Source organism: Myotis yumanensis, unplaced genomic scaffold (genome assembly GCF_028538775.1).
Source record: "Myotis yumanensis isolate MYYU_CA2020_CCGP unplaced genomic scaffold, mMyoYum1.0.hap1 SCAF_1, whole genome shotgun sequence".
NCBI lineage: Eukaryota > Metazoa > Chordata > Mammalia > Chiroptera > Vespertilionidae > Myotis > Myotis yumanensis.
The window spans coordinates 206,040,305-206,053,577 of NW_027223752.1; the positions used below are offsets into that span (position 1 = coordinate 206,040,305).

The 13,273-nt window shown below is 41.7% G+C and overlaps 1 protein-coding gene across 1 annotated transcript in view; it reads right to left on the reverse strand.

The window, feature by feature from the left end:
- The window catches only part of SRP72 (signal recognition particle 72), a 31,301-nt gene extending 23,631 nt beyond the window's left edge, over positions 1-7,670 (reverse strand). Inside the window, exons 1-5 of the mRNA XM_070396166.1 lie at positions 7,550-7,670; positions 5,302-5,422; positions 3,282-3,405; positions 1,838-1,981; positions 1,647-1,758 (exon numbers count right to left, since the gene is read on the reverse strand). Of these exons, the coding sequence (XP_070252267.1) occupies positions 1,647-1,758; positions 1,838-1,981; positions 3,282-3,405; positions 5,302-5,422; positions 7,550-7,664 (616 nt within the window). The 5' untranslated portion in view covers positions 7,665-7,670. The remainder of the gene's footprint in view (positions 1-1,646; positions 1,759-1,837; positions 1,982-3,281; positions 3,406-5,301; positions 5,423-7,549) is intronic.
- Positions 7,671-13,273: the final 5,603 nt, after the last annotated feature.

The window sequence follows — 13,273 nt, forward strand, 5'->3', positions numbered from 1 at the left end:
CCCTTTCAACAGCATGGGCGGACCTGGAGAGCATTATGCTAAGTGAAATAAGCCATCAGAGAAAGACAAGTACCATGATTTCACTCATATGTGGTGGAATCTAATGAACAAAACGAACTATCAAGCAACACAGAGACAGACCCATGGACAGAGAGCAGGCTAACAGCTACTGGGGGTGGGGGTGGGACTTTGGGAAAAGGTTGAGGGATTGAAAAAAAGAAGAAGAAAAACTCATGGACATAGACAACAGTGTGGGGACTGCTGGGGAAAGAAGGATTGAAGAAGGGTATGGGGCATTAACTGATAATTATAAAAGGAGGCTTGACTTGATGTGGTGAACACACAATACAGTGTAGAGATGATTGTGCACAATCATCTCTACATGTACACCCAAAACCTGTATAATTTTGTTAATCAGTGTCACTCCAATATTCAATAAAAAGGAAAAGAAATAAATTTTAAAACGCATGGAATATTAAAAATAAATAAAATAATAAAGTGTGTGAAGTTTAAAAAACATCTTTTAAAAAAGCTTAAACACGTAAATATTGTATATGGAAACATACTACATGGAGTGAAAATGTGCTTGAATAGTTTTATCAATGTATAGTGTGTATGCATATATACACACATAAGGTATACCATATTATTATTATACTTGATATACTTCAGTACCTGTTTAATAACAATAACAACTAATATTTACTGAGTGCTTATATTATACTAGAGGCCTGGTGCACAAAATTTGTGCACAGGTAGGGTCCCTAGACCTGGCCAGCGATCAGGGCCGATCAGGTTCCCTGCCTCCTGACCTCCCCGCCTCCTCCTTCCCTCGCTCCCTTAGAGCCCAGCCACTGCTGCTGGTCTCCAGCCATGTTCCGTGCTGCCCTCTGGTGGTAAGTGCAGGTCATAGCGAACAATCAAACTCCCAAGGGGACAATTTGCATATTAGCCTTTTATTATATAGGACTAGACCCAGTGCACGAAATTCGTGCACTCGGCGGGGGGAAGGGTCCCTCAGACTAGCCTGGGCCCTCTCGCAGTCTGGGAGCCCTCGGGGGTGTCTGACTGACGGGGGATGCCCGACTGACATAGGCTGTCAGTCGGACATCCTTAGCGCTGCTTTGGAGGCGGGAGAGGCTCCCACCACTGCCGCTGCACTCGCCAGCCGTAAGCCCAGCATCTGGCTGAGCGCTCCCCTGAGGGAACGCACTGACCACCAGGGGGCAGCTCCTGCGTTGAGCGTCTGCCCCTGGTGGTCAATGTGCATCAAAACAACCAGTTGTTCTGCCGCTTGGTCTATTTGCATATTAGCCTTTTATTATATAGGAGGATGCCATGTACTAATTTAAGTGCTTGACATTAATTAACTCAATTTACATTTAACATGCACAGTAACTTGTCTAAAAACCTCTTCCTCAAAATTCATATTTTAAGATCCAGTGTCGTTGAAAATGAACAAGTAATATGACTTATGAATTAGACAGAAACAGAGAAAAGATATTATCAAAATCCCAAGAGAAAAAGCTAGAACTTTGAGAAATTCCCACCTTAAAAACGTCAAGAAAGTCAAGTGCAGTTTTTGTAAATACTTTGCAAAGTTGCATGTGCATTACAATTATAAATGATTTTAATAAATTTCCAACCTTCAGCTTTTTGTAGAATTTTCATTGCCTGACTCAGCTGGCCTTGTCCTATCAGTGCACATGCAGCATTGTAGCAGAGTTCATGTGTGCCTTCTTGGAGGCCCAAGTTCTCCTGTCATGGAACAAAATACCAATCAAACACTAGACAGGAATATCATTTCATGGCTGTGTGGGGACTCAGGGATACCTACTGGAACCACTTTTTCCCAATTGCTTTGAGCTGCAACAACTGCTGAAAGGTTTGTTTTTCTCTCCTCATCATAATCATCTTGGGAGTTTCGGACGAGATCTCTATACACAGCTAAGCATTCATCATAGCGTTCTAGCCGGTATAACTGAAGAGACAAATAACAAGTAAAAAATCAGAGGAGAACTATAGTGTTATGTCTCTAACACTATACAAACCATTTTTGAAACCACTAAGAAGGAAAACGAATTCAGCATAACATCGGCAATCAACCATTTTTCCTTTATAATTTTCCATTTAGCTCCACATGCTACTAGTTCTTGCAAAAAGTTACTTGTAATGTATTTCTATTACAGTGCAGATTTGCAGGAATTATTCAGCTAGAAACAGTCATTGTAGTTACCTCTTCTTGAGGTTAGGTAAATGCCTAAGTGGGGTGTGAAAGAAAACCTTTCTGTAATAGAAATCACCATTACCTAAGTCTGACTTATAATGAAAAAAATTTCCCACAACACAGAGCAACTACTAAACTCCAATAAACAGGAACAAAATTAGATGTTAACAAAAGGACTTAATATTTCCAGTTCACTGTACTTAATCTTCATTTTTCTCTTTCCCAGAAGCCAGCAATCATATAGGATAGTATGACGTACACACAATATGATTTCTTCTTATTTCACTGAAGTTGTCCTAAAAGACCATTACTGTGAGTCAGTTAGTTCACTATATAAGACAGAGACTGGTGCCCTTCATCAGTCTCAAAGTGCCAGAATTCACCTTACATTGATCCAGCTTACCTTAAAGATTATTTTTACAATCCATGAACTTGCCCAAATCTTTATTCAATCCATTTATATTTTTAAACTCATATTACCTCTTGGGAACAATACAGTCAATTCCGCATTATTTGTCCCAAATTGACATTTTAAAAATCTTTAAAGAGGGTTTTGCTAGTTCTAATATAACATTTCTATCATCTTATCATTAAAAGCCCTATTTTACATTAGGCTTAATTATATGTCTCAAAACATGTAAAAATAAGATATTTTAAAATAAGATATTTTCATGAACCAGCTGAATTTATCTAAATTATCATGATTTTATTATAAACTTAAAATAGTTAAAAACTAGAATTACAGTTTTTAAACTGCTTAAGCATATAAGCTCCTTTCCAACTAAAAAGTCCAAATTTAAACAAACAAACAAAAGTCCAAATTTCACAGGATAGTTCTTAACTTTAAATTACCCCGAGGAAATCTCTTGTTCATAGAACATTATATATGCAACTTTTGCATGAAGATTAAGAAGAGGAAATATGTTGAAACCTTAAAAACTAGTTTGGTGGCAAGTTTTGTGGAGCATCAGGTTCCTCATCCGTACTCCTTGCTACAGGTAGAGTCATGCTCACTCAGGATGGTTGTCAACAGGTATTTAAAAACAGTAATTACCACTTGTCCATAAAGCTCCTTTAGTTTGTCTGTCTGCTGGTTGGCACTTTCTATTGTCTTCAGGGCATTCTCAATTCTGTTCAGCCTATACTCGCAATATGCCTTCTCAAAAGAAAGAGAGTTACTGAAAAAGAAAAAAACAATATCTGATTATTAGCTCACATAGCGGAGCACTCATACTGCTCTAAGCACTTGATATATATTATTATTAAATTCCCATTAAAAAGAGATGAGGAAGCTGATAAAGGTAAGTGACTTATTTGAAAGTCAGACAGCTCATTAGTGGCAGAAAATATATCCATTTCCTTAGCCTTTCTTGCTCTCACGGATATTCTTATTAGAATTACTGGCCTTCTGAAATAAACATTTAAGAATGAAATAATGCATCAGCTAAATAACTGTCTCAGGTACACAGACAATCTGAACACTATTTTAAATTATTATAGAAGTTTCTTAAATCTATTTATCAAATAATAAGCCATAATGCTTTTAACTTGTTCAAGAAGTACATGATTAGTAAGAAAAAGTAACTGGAAATCTTAAATGAACATAGTATTTGTATCCAAACTGGTAAACACACAACAAATACATTACTTAGCATACATAGACCTAAAACTTCAGCTACATTAATGTGACACCTGAAACTAGAGTGAACTATAGTGGATGAAATGCATTTTGAAATTTCATCCATAACCGATAAGGAAAAATATGTATAAAAGCAATATCCTTTTACTTACTTGCCTAACAAAAATTATTTCAAAATTTCTCAACCTCACAAAATGGTCAAAACTCAAAATACTGAATTTCAACATAAACATATTTACTAGAAGAAAGCAGTGCTCCTTTATTTCCCCTTTATTTTTAATAGTTTTAAAATAGGTTTTCAATCTGTAACACATGTATTTGGCTCAAATTTAAAAAAAAGTATACACGAAGAGGTTTTACTCCCACTGCTTTACAAATCTACCCTGTTCCTCCTCGCCTCCTACAAGTGACTATTTTGTTTGTTTGGTTTTTCATTTGTTTGTTGTTGTTAATCCTCGCCCAAGAATATTTTTCCATTGATTTTTAGAGAGAGTGGAAGAAAGAGGGAAAGACAGAAACATCAATGTGAGACCAGGGAGGAGCCTGCAAAAACAAGGACTTGCCCTAGATCGGAATCCAACCTGGACCCTATGGTCCACAGGCCTACTCTCTACCCACTGAGCCAAATCGGCTAGGGCTACAAGTGACTATTTTTACACATTGTTTCTCTAGCTAGTGTTTGTTTTGGCACATACAGAAAAATACACATATAAATTCTAATATCCTCCTTTTCTTATACAATAGGAAGTATACTATATACTGCTCTGCACTTTATAAACCAGAATCTTTAATTAAAGAAATACGCTGCAAACTTCACTTCAATACACATTTCTTTGGGGCTTATACACAACTATTAAAAAAAAAAATCAAATTAGAGTAACAATTCAGAATATAAGTTCACATTTCATGAAAAGATAAATGAGATAAATAAGTGAAAAATATTCACAATAATGAAAATACTACCAGTCTCAAGACTGCTGACAGTGAAAGATCTTGGCCTACGATCAAACTCACCTAACAATTCCCAAAGGAGGTAGGCACAGAAGTCCAGCTAAAACCATCCCAGAGACCTCTACTTATAATACTGCCCTACCACACGTCTGCCCTCTCTGCCCCCTATTTTTTTTTTAAAAATTAAACTTTCTGCTAAGTTGTTCTCCCTATGTCTTCTGTTATATTTGTGCTCCACATCCCTCCACAATTTTCCTCCTTCTTAGTGGTTCTAAGGAAAGATGGAGCAAAGAAAAGGCTCAGCAAGGCAGTAAAGAACAAAGTTACTATTACTCCATCCAGTTTCACAGACACAACTGGGAATTAACAGAAAAAAAGAAATAAACAGGTAAAAAAAAATCACTGAATAGTGGTGAAATAAATAAATGTACCTATGGTAAAACTGTTTCTAATAACTGCACAAGCAACCAACTGAATCACTTACTTGGCTAACACTTTGGTATGAGAACTGATGATGTTCAAGGCTTCCTTGAAACTCCCATTCTGGATAAGGCATACCACTTTACAGTGTAGGGCAGTTACATCATCCTTGTTGACCTGCAGTACTACGGAACAATTTAGGAAAAGAATATTTAAATCTATTCCCTTTTCACATTTTTACTAATTTTTCCCACTCCCTGCCTCAGGAAATTGCATTTCCAATTGTATTGCAGCAAAAATGATTTGTCAAACATTTTTTTAAAAAAGAGGGAATCTTCATTTTAGCTTAAGAAGTGATAAAAGGAGAGTTACAAAGAAGCAAGGAAAAAGCTGTTTTGTACGACTTTTTCATCTTGGGATGCATGCTACATCCTACATATTTCATTACTTTACAGGGAAAGAAGAAAACTCATGTAGAATTTGGAAACAAATTTAGTTTTGAGTACAAGATTGTCATTAGATGCCTTGAGGTCTTGGGCAAGTCATCTAACTACAAATCTAAATCTTCTGATCTGCAAGACGAGTATGAAAGCATTACCTATTTCACAAGGTTATCAAGAAGATGAAATGAGAATATTTTGGCGATATTTATAAGCTGTAAAGTATACAAATGCAATTTATCTTGCTGGCAATAGTTTCAAAAGGACATTCAGAATTTCCCTTTTCACCTAAGATGACCAAAGAGAAGTACAAGGTAGGAGTCAGGTAGCCAAGTTTCAATGCTAAACACCTGTTCATTGTCAAAATGACTAGGATCACTCCCCTTCCCCCTGGTAAAGTGCAAGAACTCAGCTAAGAGTTAAAGGCTTCTGCCACTGAGGAAAATATATACTGTACTGGATAACAAAATGAGAGCTGCTGATTAAATAGTTCCTATATGGGGGAATAAGGACACATATGTAATACCTTAATCAATAAATAAATTAAAATAAAAAATAATAAAAAAAATAGTTCCTGCCCTAACCGGTTTGGCTCAGTGGATAGAGCGTCAGCCTGTGGACTCAAGGGTCCCAGGTTCAATTCCGGTCAAGGGCATGTACCTTGGTGGCGGGCACATCCCCAGTAGGGTGTGTGCAGGAGGCGGCTGATCGATGTTTCTAACTCTCTATCCCTCTCCCTTCCTCTCTGTAAAAAAATCAATAAAATATATTTTTTAAAAAATAGTTCTTATACCTTACTACATTGTGACTGAGTAGCATTGGCTGCAGGCCTAGCCAAAAGCTAACCTTAATTCAAAACAAGTTTAGATATTAAATAATTCTAATTGGCATTTATTTCCCTCAATGCCGGAAATCACCAAAAAACAAAAAAAATGTATTGTGAGCACAATCACTTCTTTTCACATTAAACCAACAACAGGCTGGTGAAAATTATTTATACAACCTTGTATTGCACTTACATACCTTGTACGTCATTACTGCTTTAAATAGCAAACTCTGTCCTGTTAATTCCATTTCCAAATCTACCAAATAGAGGCGGCATCTTCCATGAAGAATTTAGCACGACAGAGAGCATTAAAAAGCACAGCCATGTTACAGTTTAGTAGCAAAGGATAGGAGAACATAATGAATAAACTTCATAGCGAAGGCAGTTTATCGGAAATGATCAGTTATGGGACACACAAAAAAACCCCAAACAGGCCAGATGTTCCTTCCGACGTGATTTCAATTGCCAGTGCTTTCGCAGGCGTTTTCGGGCTAATAACACCGGGGGAGCGTCTGCGGGGCCGCGGGCCTGGCGGACACATGCAGCCCGTCCTGCTCCCCGGCCGCGCAGCTCCCACCTCGTCAGCACCCGCTTGTCCAGTACGTGTCACAGGCAGGATCCTCCCCGCGCGGAGGCCCCAGGGAACGAGCTGCCCCGGCAACAGCACTGTCCCGATCGCTCCGTGAAATGGGCGAAGGGAAGGTAATGGGGGATATTTGCGAAATCAGGCGTGAAAACAGAGGCGTCCCAGGAGAGAACAGTTCGGATGAGGCGCTGGCAGCAGCGGTCTCTTTAAATCCCTCCCTCGCTTCCCGAGGGGTGTCAAGAGGGAAGTACACGTGGCTCTAAACACCCCCAAACCCAGGGCTGGTTTCTGGCAGCCGGAGCCGCGACCCCACGCCCCCGAGGCCGCCCGGGGTTCGAGCCCCGGACTGGCGGCGGAGTCTTCCCGCCCCCGCGTCTACTCAAAGGTGGTCGCGCGCGCCGGAAGGAGCCCGCATCCTTCCGCCGGCCCGGCCCGCCCCGGCGCCCGCCCTGACACTTACTTTTGTTGACGGTTTTGAGAGCGCGCGTGAAGTCACCATTCTGGCCATAACGGTTCACTTCGCTCCAGAGCGCAGGCACCGAAACACCCCCAGCGCCGCCGCCGCCGCTCGCCATCTTGGAGGAAACGCGGGCGGGACGGGATGACCTCTGCCCCGGAAAAGGATCTCGGAGGCGGCCAGCGGGGGAGGAAGCCAGTGGTTGCTAAGCGGTCAGAGTCGGAAGCGCCTATATCCGAGTCAGCGTCAGAGGCCGTATCTTACTCGGTAGTTGCTAGAAATTCGTGGATAAAGTGGGTGCACCTTTCCTGAAGGAAGCTTGAGCCGTGGGACCCCGGGGGCGGGTTGAGAACGGGTTACCAGACAGGTTCCGCTCAGAGCACCGTGCACTCCGGCGCGGCCGCTGCGTGCGAAGCCGTCCTGGTACCCCCACGCCGGAGCTGGGCAACGATCTATGGAAGATAAATAAAAGGTCTAGGGGCACGAGTGGGGGCGGGCGCGGGGGGAGATAAGGACACATATGTACTACCTTAATCAATAAAGAAATTTTTAAAAAGGCCTATGGGGGTGGTAACATACCAACTAGAAACGTAGAGAGTCGTTTGAAAGAGAGACGGTTTCTTGCTGCTTGATAGTATTTCATAGGGGAATTGACATTTGAAGGGGGTTTTGAAAGATAATAGAAAAACCTGAGGTTGGTTCTGAGTAAAGTTCAGGAGAGAAGGGAATATGGGCAAAGGCACAGAAGAAAAGAATCTCCAAGTGCTAAGCACATGTGGTGAAACCCTTTTTTTTTTTTTTTTAATTTTTTTTAAATTAAATCTTTATTGTTCAGATTACATTGGTTCCTCTTTTTTCCCACCATAACTCCCCTCCACCCAGTTCCCACCCCTCCCTCCGCCCTCACTCCCCACCCACTGTCCTCATCCATAGGTGCACAATTATTGTCCAATCTCTTCCCACACCCCACACACCCCTTTCCTCCCCAAGAATAGTCAGTCCATTCCCTTTCTATGTCCCTGATTCATTATAATCACCAGTTCATTCTGTACATCAGATTATTTATTCACTTGATTTTTAGATTCACGTGTTGATAGATGTGTATTTGTTGTTGAAAGTTTGTATCTTTACCTTTTTCTTCTTCCTCTTCTTAAAGGATACCTTTCAGCATTTCATATAAAACTGGTTTGGTGGTGATGAACTCCTTTAGCTTTTCCTTATCTGTGAAGCTCTTTATCTGACCTTCACTTCTGAATGATAGCTTTGCTGGATAAAGTAATCTTGGTTGTAGGTTCTTGCTGTTCATCACTTTGAATATTTCTTGCCACTCCCTTCTGGCCTGCAAAGTTTCTGTTGAGAAATCAGCTGATAGTCGTATGGGTACTCCCTTGTAGGTAATTGACTTTCTTTCTCTTGCTGCTTTTAGGATTCTCTCTCTGTCTTTTGCTCTTGGCATTTTAATTATGATGTGTCTTGGTGTGGTCCTCTTTGGCTTCCTTTTGTTTGGGGTTCTCTGTGCTTCTTGGATCTGTAAGTCCATTTCTTTCACTAGGTGGGGGAAGTTTTCTGTCATTATTTCTTCAAATAGGTTTTCAATATCTTGCTCTCTTCTTCTGGCACCCCTATAATTCGGATGTTGTTATGCTTGAGGCTGTCCCAGAGGCTCCTTACACTATCTTCGTATTTTTGGATTCTTTTTTCATTTTGCTTTTCCAGTTGGGTGTTTTTTGCTTCTTCGTATTTCAAATCTTTGACTTGATTCTTGGGATCCTCTGGTCTGCTGTTGGGAGTCTGTATAATATTCTTTATTTCAGTCAGTGTATGCTTAATTTCTAGTTGGTCCTTTATCACAACATCAAGGGTCTCATTAGATTTCTGGAGGATCTCACTACATTTATCGGCGGTCTTACCAGTCTTTTCGAAGATCTCACTACATTTATCGGCAGTCTCACCAGTCTTTTCGAAGGCCTTAATTTATCGGCGGCTTCTAAACAGTTCTTTAAAGACCTTAAAAGTGTGGTTTTGAACTCTATATCCAGCATTTTGCTTTCCTCCATTTCTGCCATTTGTGTCCTGTTTCTTTGTCTCGGCATTTTTTTATGCTTCGCTGTGTCGATAGAGTGCCTTTCTGTGCTAAGTGTCCCAATTACCTGAGGCAGACACTCTTGGTGCACCCCCCTGTGGGCTTTGTGCACAGTCTTGTTGTGGTTAAGCCTTGATTGTTGTAGTTATCACTGTGAGGAATTGACCTCCAGGCCAATTGGCTGTGAGAATCAGCTGTGTCTGCGGTGGGAGAACTTCTGTGCTGGAGACACCCCTTTGGGGCTAGACTTGCTTCAATGGGGCTTTGGGGCTCACTGAGTCTGCCCCCTGAGTGTGTCCTTTATGTTTCCAGGGAGCTGCAAACTGGAAGGTCCCACTCTGACCTCTGGGCTTCCTGGCTCCTGGATCTCTAGGGAGGTGCTAATCTAGCCTTTGCCTGAGGCTATCCAGCAAAAGCCTCCCTGCAGGGCTTGGGCGGGGCGGGTCCCACGGGATCAACAGGGAGGAGCTAGCAGTTATGGCTGCTCTCAGACTTGCCCTCAGAGGCTCTGCTTCTCAATGTCCTGGTAATCGCTGCAAGCCCCACAGAGAAAGCTACCCTCGAGTTCTGACCGATGCCAGACAGTCCCGCTTCTCCCGTATGAGTCTGGGTCCCTAGAGACTCGCCCGGAACTGGAGCTCAGAGCCTGAGACTCCCTCCCGATTGAAAACAACAACCTCGCCCTCAGCCGCCAGCCTGCTCCTCATGCACTCCGCACCTTAGGATTTTACTTCCGCACTGCGCCTCCTCTGAGTCTCGGTATGCTTTTCTCTTTCCTTCTAATTGTAGAATTTCCACTCAGCCAGCCTTCCTGTGGTTCTGGATGATGTCCGTTCCGTCTTTTAGTTGTATTTTTGAAGTGGTTGTTCGAGGCAGCAAACTCCGGTGTTTACCTATGCCGCCATCTTGGTTTCTCTCGTTTTTTTAAATTTAAAAATATATATATATATATATATATATATATATATATATATATTTATTTCAAATTTTTACATCAACTTACTGAAACTCTCAAGCTTGTTTAGCCTATCACTGGATCGTTTTGTTTTGTTTTTTGTGTTGTTGTTTTTAAATATATTTTATTGATTTTTTACAGAGAGGAAGGGTCAGGGATAGAGTTAGAAACATCGATGAGAGAGAAACATCGATCAGGCGCCTCCTGCACTCCCCCCACTGGGGATGTGCCCGCAACCAAGGTACATGTCCCTGACCGGAATTGAACCCGGGACCCTTGAGTCCTCAGGCCAATGCTCTATCCAGTGAGCCAAACCGGGTAGGGCAACATGTGGTGAAACCCTTTGGCTGCCCTTTGGGCTCCAGTTTAGGAGCAGTCGAAAGTAAGGCAGGAAAGGCAGTGTTTTCGGGTGAGAATGTCCGGGTTAGATCCTGGCTTTAAGACTCACGAGAGCAAGCATGTCAAACTCAAAGGCTACCACGGGCCAAATAAACAGGGTTTAAGTTTATGTGGGCCAAAAAAAAAAAAAAAAAAAGCTTCAATTTTCATAGAAACGTAGGTTTTGTTCCATAGAGACATGCTGAATAGAAAGGGCTGAAATAAATGAGTCATTGTTAACATAAAATATAAAAGATTTTAATAAAAATTCTTTTTCTTGAACATTAACTTACCAGACACTGAATAACTGCACAAATTAGTAAGTGTAACACAATAAACCTATTTTTCTTGTTCTCCGAAATCGAAATATTTCCTGTTGCGCACACCAAACAAGTCAGTCCAAGACTAATGACGTGGCAATCGGCTGCTAAAATATTTGCTGCTAGTATTAGTGGAGAGAAATGGTGCTCCTGCGCATAAAGTGCGTAAGGGAAATGAATGCAACACGATCATAGTAATCATTCATTAGCGAAGGTTGTAGTTCATTCTTAATAATTGTGTATAACAGGATATTGTAAAAATTAAGTTACGAAATTTTTATTAAAACGTTTCTTACATACCGTTATATTGGCTGGCCCGCAAAAATATTTGTTGTGAGTTTGACATGCTTGGACAAGAGACTATGAACACGTTACTTAATTTATCAGAGGCCCAATTTTCCTGACTGCAAAATAGGGATAATATATAACTCTTCTGGGGAGAAAAGATAATTCATGCATCCTGGTATAGACAGCACTCAAGCAACACAGAGACGAGGTTTAGGGGTTTTGTAAGATTAAATAATCAAGGTGTGTTTGAATGTCAGAACAGAGTACCTATTGAGTACTTGATGAAATGACAGGACATTTTATTGAACTCCTACTCTTTACAGACTCCTATCTTGTCAGGGTCCTACTAAATCCTGCCTCTTCCCCTCTCCTCTCTATACCAGCAACCTAGCTAACTACTTTTCATCCTTCAATATTTCTGCATCCTGGTCCCAGGCTTTTAAACTTACTTCTTTGACCTTCATAGAGCTCTCTGTTTCTGAGCATTGGTCAATGTTTAAGGCTCGTCTCTCTACATTGACTATAATTTCCATAAAAACAGGAACCATATTTGCCCACTTGCAGCAGCCTTGCTAGCATCTTTGTAGCACACTGCCTGGTATATTATTGGTCCTCAACTGTTTTGTTTGTTCCTGGTACTCAACTTTTTAACTGAATGAGTTTTTTGCTTCTTATTTCTCCCCTAATCTGTGAGTTCCTTGGGCAGAAACCATTTCTGGCTCGTGGTTTTTTCTGTGATGCCTGGAACATTTCATGTCTGGTCAATGTACAATGCAAAAACAGCACAAGTGGTAGAGTGAACTCTAGCTCAGGAGGATAGTAATAAAAGTCATGGGAAGAGAGGTGGAACTGTCACAGGTTTCCAACCAGTTAGGCCTAGATTTTAGGGGGGTTAAGGGAGTTCTAGATGATGAAGCATAGTAATCCCTCCTTTGGAAAACTGCTGTTTGAACTACTCTGTTATTCTTAGACAGTCTCTTATTCTGTAGGTCAACTCTGCTATTTTTAGACTGTAAAATAACTTTTTGTTTTTTGTTTGAATAGAAAAGATGAACTTAACTGTCTGACCTTGCAAGCTAGCTATCTAAAGGGGCTGATACACTGATACTGATATTAATTCAGAGCCTTTCTCCTTTACGTGTGACCTCTGGGCAAGCGGCCCTTCACCCGGTGGCCATTTGCTCTGATGGGCTTCATTCTTCCCCTCACCCCCAGCAGACAGGGGTCCTGTTATTGCACCAGTGCCTCTGGGCAGCTGCTCTTTGTCCCTCGGTCCTTCCCAGCTGATAACCTTAGCAGAGTCCCACTGCAAACAGGCCGACTTCCCACACTGGCTCTGTGAGATGTGGCTCGGCCCCTGTGCTGCCTCGTCCAAGTCCCTCATGCCACCCCACCCTGGTGACAGCATCTCTCATTCCCTGGAGCCCCATTCAGAGCACAGCACCCTCAGCAATCCCCTGCAGCTCAGGGACCTGCTGAGCCCGTGCCCCAGCCTGTCACTGATCTTCCAGTTCCTGCCTACAGCCCCAGGGTCATCAAACCAGCCTGGGAGGGGTTTAGATAGAGGGGTGCAGACACCAGCACTCTGCTCACTAACACTCCCTCCGTTCCTCCCCATCCTTCAGCTTCTCACTTACCCCTTCTAAAGGGTAACGCGGTGTGGTTTCCGCCCACCCCAGCTGCCTGCCTTGGGAAGCGGCAGA